The sequence below is a fragment of the Boleophthalmus pectinirostris genome, unplaced genomic scaffold (genome assembly GCF_026225935.1).
Source record: "Boleophthalmus pectinirostris isolate CB_2022bp ecotype Guang Dong unplaced genomic scaffold, ASM2622593v1 HiC_scaffold_9, whole genome shotgun sequence".
Classification (NCBI taxonomy): Eukaryota; Metazoa; Chordata; class Actinopteri; order Gobiiformes; family Gobiidae; genus Boleophthalmus; species Boleophthalmus pectinirostris.
The window spans coordinates 37,686,597-37,696,596 of record NW_026571541.1 but is presented as its reverse complement, the minus strand read 5'-3'; the positions used below and the strand labels follow the sequence as shown (position 1 = coordinate 37,696,596).

Sequence of the window (10,000 nt, the reverse complement as noted above, 5' to 3'; positions counted from 1 at the left end):
AGTCTCGGTTCAGTCCTGGTTCAGTCCCAGGTTCAGTCCTGGTCCAGTCCTGGTCCAGTCCTGGTTCAGTTCTTTGTTTCAGGTCTCTCTGTTCTATAACGTCCCGGTTCCGTCTGAGGTCCGGACTCTGGGGGTGAAGGTCGAGACTCAGATGGAGTGCGGCGGCTCGGTGCTCCAGCTCCTCCTACAGGCCGAGTGAGTACATGACGCCCTCTGCGCCCGCTCCTGTCAGCAGACTCAGGCAGGTGCGGCAGGTGCGGCAGGCGTGACTGTGACCTGTCGGTTGTTGTGCAGATACGGTGGAGAGCAGAACAGCACAAACATGGTGATCCTGGACGTGAAGATGCTCTCAGGGTTTGTGCCTCATGAAGCGTCTCTGAAGAACGTGAGTCACTCTGACAAACACGTCACACCTCAACGTGTTTTTATTTTTATTTTTCTAGAAGCTGATCCAGCCAAAAAGTACATGTACAAACATGTACAACGTGTGTGTCACATACATGTACATGTGTGTAAGGGCAGTGTGGCCCTACACACACAAGCCACTAGGATGTAAATTTTAAAGACATTCCTGACACGTGTTTCCATATAAATGAGACAAAACTCCAGTAAAAGCTCAAATATTCCTTTATTTCATCATGAGCCATGAACACGGACAAAACACTGTTCTTCATCAGTTTGTAACACCTGTATAACCTAATTAATGGACTTAAATAAACAACAACCCACAGAAAACAAAGACACAGCGCCACACGGACCATTTTGGCCACTACAATGTGTGTGTTTTTTTTCAGCTGGAGTTTGAGTCTGGAGTCGACCGAGTGGAGCGGAACGAAGATCACATCCTCCTCTACATCAAAGAGGTCACTTTAAAAACACTTATCTACTCTAGTCCTGGTCTAGTCCTGGTCTAGTCCTGGTCCAGTCCTGGTCCAGTCCTGGTCCAGTCCTGGTCCAGTCCTGGTCTAGTCCTGGTCTAGTCCTGGTCTAGTCCTGGTCTAGTCCTGTCTAGTCCTGTCTAGTCCTGTCTAGTCCTGGTCTAGTCCTGGTCCAGTCCTGGTCTAGTCCTGGTCTAGTCCTGGTCTAGTCCTGGTCTAGTCCTGGTCTAGTCCTGGTCTAGTCCTGGTCTAGTCCTGGTCTAGTCTGGTAGTCCTGGTCTAGTCCTGGTCTAGTGCTGGTCTAGTCCTGGTCTAGTCCTGGTCTAGTCCTGGTCTAGTTCTGGTCTAGTCCTGGTCTAGTCTGGTCTAGTCCTGGTCCAGTCCTGGTCTAGTCTGGTCCAGTCCTGGTCTAGTTCCTGGTCTAGTCCTGGTCTAGTCCTGGTCTAGTCCTGGTCTAGTCCTGGTCTAGTCCTGGTCTAGTCTGGTCTAGTGCTGGTCTAGTCCTGGTCCAGTCCTGGTCTAGTTCTGGTCTAGTCCTGGTCTAGTCCTGGTCTAGTCCTGGTCTTTGTCTTACAGTTGTCTAAAGATGTGCCCGTGTCCTTCCGTCTGCGTCTGGTTGAGGAAATTCAGGTCCAGAATCTCAAACCTGCTGTGGTCAGAATCTACGACTACTACCAACCAAGTACTACAATACTACACTACTGCAATACTCTGAATACTGTGTACTTTTCATGGAGTAGAAGTACTAATGTGTGTATTTTTGTTGTGTTCAGGTGACGAGGCAGAGACAGAGTACACGTCCCCGTGTGCTGCTCCAAACAAACACTGAACATTTTATAAACAGTAAATTACAAATAAACAAACAACAAATGAATCATGTTTGTCTGAATGTTTTTATAATCTGGTTTAGACCTGGTTTAGACCTGGTTTAGTCCTGGTTCAGTAAAGTATAAAGGCTCATGAGAATAGAAAAGAAAACACTTAGATTTAAAGTTGAAAATCACATTATATTGTCTGAATAAAGAGATTTTAAAAAATGTATTCTCGAATCTGTTCCTTTGTACTGAAATTAAGTTTGAAATTTTAGTGTGGTTATAAAACTATCGTGTGAAAAGTGAATTACAAATGAATAAATTTAAATAATTGGTTTGCAGCAGATAAAGTAAATAAAATCAGTCTCTGTCCATCACAGTTACATCAAGTTTTATTTAATTTAACATAAACATATAAACACAGAATAAGACTTTTGTACAATCGTCACATTTAAAGCCACAATCTGTAACTTTTATCTGAGTTTAGACGTTGGTGACTGAGTTTAATCACAAACAGAAGCTTCAGACTCGTCAGACTCACGACTTCTTCAGATACTGAAAAAAACAACAACAAAAAAGAATCAGTAAAAGTGAATGAATCATTGTATTTATAAATCGCCTTTCAAGATCCTCAAAGACGTTTTACAGATCATTTTTCATTCACTCCACACTCTGTGATGTAACATACTACTGCAGCCACAGCTGCCCTGGGGCAGACTGACGGAAGTGATGCTGCCAATCTGCACCATCAGCCCCAACGACCACCAACATCACACACACACACACACACACACACACACACACACACACACACACACACACACACACAGATACACACACACACACACACACAGATACACACACACACACACACACACACAGATACACAACACACACACACACACAGATACACACACACACACACACACACACACACACACACACACACACACACACAGATACACACACACACACACACACACACAGATACACACACACACACACACACACACACAGATACACACACACACACACACACACAGATACACAAACACACACACACACACACACACATACACACACACACACACACACACACACACACACACACACACACACACACACACACAGATCACACACACACACACACACACACACAGATACACACACACACACACACACACACACAGATACACACACACACACACACACACACACACAGATCACACACACACACACACACACACACACAGATACACACACACACACACACACACACACACACACACACAGATACACACACACACACACACACACACACACACACACACACACAGATACACACACACACACACACACACACACACACACACACAGATACACAACACACACACACACACAGATACACACACACACACACACACACACACACACAGATACACACACACACACACACACAGATACACACACACACACACACAGATACACACAACACACACAACACACACACACACACACACACACACACACACACACACAGATACACACAACACACACACACACACACACAGATACACACACACACACACAGATACACACACACACACACACACACACACACACACAGATACACACAACACACACACACACACACACAGATACACAAACAGATACACAACACAAACACACACACACACAAACAGATACACACACACACACACACACACACACTCCACTTTCATACTAGACAATGTGAGTGAAGTGTCTTGCCTAATGACACAATCCTGATTTTCCCAGCAGTCTCCCGTCCAACAGTCAGTTCATGAAAATCATGCACTTCTGGAAAAGATTTTGACTTTTGACATGGTGTTAGGTTTGGGCCTAAGATTTTTAAAAATCCATGGAGACAAGTTGGTGACGCCCTCTAGTGGCCGATGAGCATAAAATCCAAAAACAAGAAACAAGAAAAGGTTTTATCTCCACTTCCTTTAGTCTTAAATTGTTGTATAATGTTTTTTTTTTAAACTTTGTTTGATACAAGGAATTCAATTCTGATTTATTCTTCTTGTTTTTAGTCCATTTTTGTTAAATCAATTATCATAATCATATTTAACTACAATAAACTGTCAATATCTGCGAAAAAGTCACATTTAACTATTACTTAGGCCATGGGTGGGCAAACTTTTTGGCTCGTGAGCCACATAGGGTCCTAAAATTTGACTCAAGGGCCGGACAGAACACAGGACATGACGTGTCAAGAGCTCAGCTGCATTATATTTGTATTTACGCTTATGTAGGAAGTGCACTTCACGCTACAACATTGCTGCAAAATATTGAGAACACACAAGAAGTTAATAGATCTGCTCCACTGCACACAACAGGCGAAAATGAATTGTGAATGATCAGGTTTTACTGAGAAACACAGTTCACACTATAACAGGGGTGGGCAAACTTTTTGGCTCGCGGGCCACATAGGGTCCTAAAGTTTGGCTGAAGGGCCGGACAGAAGACAAGATATAACGTGTTAAGTGTTAAGAGCTCGGCTTCATTACATCATATTCACGTTTATGTAGAACTTCAGACGCTTCAACATTTCTGTGAACAATTCAGACACATAAAAGTGTATAAATCTGTTCCACTGCACACGACAGGTAAATAAATATCATGAACTCACCGTTTTCAAATTTGACTAAATTAACTCAATAACAAAGCCAATGCCAAACAAACACACACATACACATGTAAGTGAAATAAAACTGGACACTATGAAGTTGCATATATTGACATCTACAACTCAAGAGTCTTTAAGTTTTCTATGTTTTATTATAACCAACTTCAAATGGAAGCAGTGCAGCCTTATATCTTGAACACCAACTACTTCACTCATGGTCTGAATAACTCCTGTAAGAACACTTTCCCATGAAGCATTGCGGCCAATATAATACGCCGCACCTCAATGTATATGTAGTGCGACATCTACTGGGAAACGCTGGAAATGCATGACAAATAAAACATCAACAAGGTTTATTATTGTAATTTCTTCCAGTTCGGCGGGCCGGATTAAAAGGTTTAAAGGGCCGTAGTTTGCCCACCCGACTTAGGCTCTAGACCAGGAGTGCTCAATACGTCGATCGCCAAGGTCGTGTGGGTAGGTTGTAGCGGAGTGCAGGAGCGTGTGGGGCGTCTCAGTGCAGCCTGTGCGCTCATTTGAAACCCGCGGAGACTCTACGGCGCATCACAAACACACACGCTCCCTATGCACGGCTCGTCTGCGACAGCGTGTGCCCTCGTGTACCAGCGTGCATCACAGGGCAGGTTCAACTTCCTAAACATCCTACCTGTCCACCTGCCTCACGTCAGCACGCCGCCCCTCGCCTTTTCACGCTCTCGCTCCTTCCTGCGTACAGCCAACACAAGCCCCTCCCACAGTGCGGCTGATTAGAAGAGCAAGACCAAACGTGAAGCAAAAACCAGTCTAAATTTGTGTTCCAGTGTTGGCACAAAGCAGGTCTACAGCATAGAGCGGATCTACAGAACAGACCTACTGCCACATTTGGCTGAAGTTTGTCTAACAAAAGTGACAAATGCATCTGTGTTTGTCACGATGTGTGTTTGGTTTGGTAAACGTGCAGAGGCTGGTAAATATCACTGCAAAACCAGAAAAGAATGTAACTCCAGTTTGGAACTTTAAAAAACAGGTTTAAAAATCTTCCTTCACTTTTTTCACAGTTTTGTTAAAGTGCCAGAGGAAGTTCTCTTAAAGAAGAGGTTCTCAAACTGTGGGGGAGGGTCCAAAAAAGAGGCACAGAGTGTTTCAGTGCAGTTTGCTTGGCTTTGTCCTGGTAGATCTTTATGACTTGGTCATTGTGTAAGTAGCTCACATGATGAAAAAGTGTGAACACCCCTGATCTAGACCCATAGTTTTAACTCCTGTGTTTGTTTTTCTTTGATTGGACGGGTCTATGTGAGCGTGCTGGAGCAGTGGAGCATCAGTCCCTCTGCTGCTGTGAGTCCAATTCACTTTAATAAAAACACAAAATTCCTGTGTTTAACTTGTAACTACAGTGACATGTGGTGACCAAAAGGACATTTGTTCTGATCCATGGGGCCAGAGCAGCAGGGAGGCTCCAGGGGCCACTCCTGGTGCAAGACCCAGAGACAGGGAGCCTCCCTGGGTCACATTAGTCAGGCTGGGTTCCTGGAACATCTCATCGAACCATGAGACAATTGTCAATGTTATTTCATTTCACAGACAGGGACAGTTTTTCAGGCAAAAAGTGATAATGACAATAAATTTGGCATGATGATCTTAAAATAGGAAGATAATGTTAAAATCACATTCCTTTAATCAAGTCAAGTAAAAAAAGTGTCATTATACAACAATTTTAGACAAAAGGAAGGTGGGATAAAACCTTTTCTCTTTTCAGCGGGGGCCATTTTGGATTTTATGTACACCGGCCACTAGGGGGCGCCCAAACTTGTATCCATGGATTTTTAATAAATGTGTGCCCAAACCAAACACCCTGCCAAAAATCTAAAACGTTTCTAGAGGTGCACAATCCTCATGATATTCCACAAATTCCCTCCGAGCTACAAGTCCAGACCAGGCCTGGCCTTGGACTGAACCAGGACTGAACCAGGACTAAACCAGGACTAAACCAGGACTAAACCAGGACTAAACCAGGACTAAACCAGGACTAATAAAGTGGATAAATCCCAGTGGGTGCAGTGGGTCTGGACCTTGTGGAGGACCCAGTCTGCGTCGGCGATGGCTCTGTGGATGATCATCTGGATTCTCTCAGGGTCGTCCTCGTCCGTGTGACTGTTATAGCCCTGAAACACAAAGGTCAAAGGTCAAACGCGTCCTCTGCATTTGACCCGTCCTTCTGCATCACTAAGTTAAACCTGCATTTGACCCATCCTTCACTGCCTCTGGACTAAACCTGCATTTGACCCGTCCTTCGGCGTCTCTAAACTAAACCTGCATTTGACCCGTCCTTTAGCGTCTCTGGACTAAACCTGCATTTGACCCGTCCTTCAGCGTCTCTGGACTAAACCTGCATTTGACCCATCCTTCAGCATCACTAAATTAAACCTGCATTTGACCCGTCCTTCAGCGTCTCTGGGTTAAACCTGCATTTGACCCATTCTTCAGCGTCTCTGGGTTAAACCTGCATTTGCCCCGTCCTTCACTGCCTCTGGACTAAACCTGCATTTGACCCATTCTTCAGCGTCTCTGGACTAAACCTGCATTTGACCCGTCAGACATAAAAATATTCTCTACAGATGAATAACAAGATCTAATTGGAATAATATTGCCGTCCTCTAGCTGCTGGCTCTGCTCCCGTCTTGTGTCACCCATCGGCTGGTGCGTGCCACCTGTCGGCAGGCGTCTCACCTGTCGGATGGCGTGTCTGTAGTGCTGCTGCATGGCGCTGGAGGGCAGGAGTCTGGTGCAGCGGAGCAGGTATCTGTAGAGCTGAACCGGAGTCTGGATCAACTCTGCTCCGGCCAAAGGCATCTCTTCTGTCAGGTGCTGCTCCCGTCAGCTCCTGTCAACTCCTGTAAGCTCCTGTCAACCCACACATTAAACCAGAGATGAGTTTGCTGCGAATTTTTCAGAACATCTTCAATAACGATCACTACATCTTTACCATTTTCATCTTGTACATGAGTTCTGACAGAAGCTGAAACGTGGCTGAGTCTGGGGTTTAGTCCGAGGTTTTAGCCCTGATTTAGTCTTGGTTTGGTCCTAATCGACATCCTGATTAAACTCACTTTAGTCCTTAGTACAAACCTGCTATAGTCCTGTTTAAATCCTGGTTTAGTCCTTTTCAGTCCTGGTTTAGTCCTGGTTTAGTTCTAGTTTAGTCCTTGTTTAGTCCTAGTTTAGTCCTGGTTTAGTCCTGGATTAGTCTTGGTTTAGTCCTGGTTCGGTCCTGGTTCAGTCCTGGTTTAGTCCTGGTTTAGTTCCCCGCACGCGCTGTCATTTTATTTTCAGTTTTTATTAAATATCCACATTCTGTTTTTGTCCTGTTCTCTTTAGTCTCACCGATTTTAACCCGTTTTTCTAACATAATTTTGGCATTTTTGCGTTTTTATAACATAAATATTTAAACTAAATCTTAGTCCGAGTCAAACCGGAGCAAAATAAAATGATAATCTCACCGTTACAAGTCAAATTATGGAAAAAAAATATCAGAAAATCCTCCAAAAGTTACAAAACTACAGGCGCCATGACAGGAAATGCGTCATCATGACAGAGGAGACAGTGCGGGCACAGCGCAGCGCCGCCTGATGGAGGAGAAGGGAACTGACGCAGAATTAAAAATAATTAATAAAAAATTTAACAAATGATAATAATAAAATGAAAATAATACATTAATCAAATAAATAAATAAAATTAAACAAATAATAATAATAACAACATAACAATAATACATAAAAACAAACAAAAAATAAGATTAAACAAATAATAATAATAAAGTGAAAATAATACATAAATCTGAAACAAAATGAAAAAAAATAAAATTATACAAATAATAATAATAAAATAAGAAAAATACATTAATCCATAATTAAGATTAAAAAAATTAACAAATAATAACAGAATGAAAATAAAACGTAAAACATAAAAAAATAAGATAAACAAATAATAATAATAAATTAAAATAACACATGAATCCAATAATAATAATAATAATGACAATAATACAATTTTAATAATACATGAATCCAAATCAAAATAAAAAATAAATATGATTAAGCAAACAATAATAAAATTAAAATAAGACATAAATTCTAATAAAAAACAAAAACAAATAATAATAAAATCAAAATAATACATAACTTCAAATCAAAATAAAAAATAAATATGATTAAACAAATAATTTAAAAAAAATGAAAATAATACATAAATCCAAATCTAAATAAATAAATATGTTCTTTTAATGTTAGAGCATATTTAAGTTTTTAAAAATTCACTTCATGAAACACACGGAATTTACTGCAAAGACACAACAAAACTATTAGTGTCTCCTGTCCACCTTGTGATGTCATGAAGTGGTAGTTTTCAGGTGAACAGCTCCTTTTACCTTTAGTTCAGTAGAGATCGACGATTCCAGGGCTGAAATGTTAAAGTTTAAAGAAGTTTTTTAAAGAAAAAGAGGCGGTGAATTGTGCATTGACGTTTTATTATTCAAGTATTTCTGCCCGTCATTGTACCTGGACATTCGAACACTTTAGACAAAATACACTTTAAAACATTTGAATTGAGAAGAATTACACAAAAAAAGGGAAGAAGTCAAGTTTTTTCTGTGTTTTTTGGATGCAGATTTGTATTTACAGAGACGTGCACATGCAGGACTCAAACACGACGTCGTATAAATAAACTTATAAATATATTTTACATAAACAGATCCAACGATTCTCCACATGACGAACATTTAAAATTTATGAACAAGTTTGGAAAATGTAAACCAGAACTGAACCAGGACTAAACCAGGACTGAACCAGGACTAAACCAGGACTGAACCAGGACTGAACCAGGACTAAACCAGGACTGAACCAGGACTAAACCAGGACTGAACCAGGACTGAACCAGGACTAAACCAGGACTGAACTAGGACTGAACAGGACTGAACCAGGACTGAACCAGGACTGAACCAGGACTGAACCAGGACTGAACCAGGACTGAACCAGAACTGAACCAGGACTAAAACAGGACTGAACCAGGACTAAACCAGGACTAAACCAGAACTGAACCAGGACTGAACCAGGACTAAAACAGGACTGAACCAGGACTGAACCAGGACTGAACCAGGACTAAACCAGAACTGAACCAGAACTAAACCAGGACTGAACCAGGACTGAACCAGGACTGAACCAGAACTAAACCAGGACTGAACCAGGTCCAGCCCAGGACTGACCCAGGACTGAACCGAGAGTAAACCAAGACTAAACCAGGACTAAACCAGGACTAAACCAGAACTGACCCAGAACTGAACCAGGACTAAACCAGAACTGAACGAGGACTAAACCAGGAGTAAACCAAGACTGAACCAGGACTAAACCAGGGTCTAAACCTCGGACTGAACAAGGACCAGCTGAGATCTAAAGCAGGACTAAACCAGGACTAAACATGGACTAAACCAAGTCTAACCCAGGACTAAACCAGGTAGAATCAAGGAATGCGGTTTGGTTCTGATTCAGCCCAGTTCCAATCCCTAGTTTAGTCTTAGTTTAGTCCTGGTCCAGTCCTGGTTCAGTCTCTTTGTAATAATTTCTAGATTTATAGTATTATAACCGAAT

The 10,000-nt window shown here is 42.0% G+C and overlaps 3 protein-coding genes across 7 annotated transcripts in view; 1 reads left to right on the top strand and 2 right to left on the bottom strand.

Annotated features, from left to right (window-relative positions):
• LOC110168235 (alpha-2-macroglobulin-like) overlaps nucleotides 1-1,752 on the top strand; it is a 72,373-nt gene extending 70,621 nt beyond the window's left edge. For all 4 annotated transcript variants that reach the window (XM_055166877.1, XM_055166878.1, XM_055166879.1 and 1 more), the window contains 5 exons: nucleotides 83-195; nucleotides 295-385; nucleotides 795-863; nucleotides 1,455-1,560; nucleotides 1,652-1,752. In XM_055166877.1, coding sequence (XP_055022852.1) covers nucleotides 83-195; nucleotides 295-385; nucleotides 795-863; nucleotides 1,455-1,560; nucleotides 1,652-1,707 — 435 coding nt within the window. In that variant the 3' untranslated portion in view covers nucleotides 1,708-1,752. The remainder of the gene's footprint in view (nucleotides 1-82; nucleotides 196-294; nucleotides 386-794; nucleotides 864-1,454; nucleotides 1,561-1,651) is intronic.
• A 312-nt stretch (nucleotides 1,753-2,064) lies between these two features.
• lyrm9 (LYR motif containing 9) lies at nucleotides 2,065-7,224 on the bottom strand. The gene is made up of 3 exons (XM_055166880.1): nucleotides 7,089-7,224; nucleotides 6,431-6,523; nucleotides 2,065-2,245 (listed from the first exon to the last, which is right to left on the bottom strand). Exons 1-3 carry the CDS (start codon nucleotides 7,209-7,211, stop codon nucleotides 2,228-2,230), a joined length of 234 nt encoding a protein of 77 aa, XP_055022855.1. The 5' UTR covers nucleotides 7,212-7,224; the 3' UTR covers nucleotides 2,065-2,227.
• Nucleotides 7,125-10,000, bottom strand: part of ift20 (intraflagellar transport 20 homolog (Chlamydomonas)) — a 9,512-nt gene continuing 6,636 nt past the window's right edge. Inside the window, exon 5 of one of the 2 annotated variants that reach the window (XM_020933661.2) lies at nucleotides 7,125-7,262. In XM_020933661.2, the coding sequence (XP_020789320.1) occupies nucleotides 7,220-7,262 (43 nt within the window). In that variant the 3' untranslated portion in view covers nucleotides 7,125-7,219. Of the gene's footprint in view, nucleotides 7,263-8,866 lie in introns of those variants that run through there. The other variant, XM_020933660.2, reaches the window with a different exon arrangement.

Excerpts from the sequence above, each read along its gene's own strand:
- lyrm9 (XM_055166880.1), bottom strand. The coding sequence starts at position 7,211 with ATGCCTTTGGCCGGAGCAGAGTTGATCCAGACTCCGGTTCAGCTCTAC. Across the intron at positions 6,524-7,088 it reads ACAGACACGCCATCCGACAG|GGCTATAACAGTCACACGGA; the intron begins GTGAGACGCCTG and ends TTTGTGTTTCAG.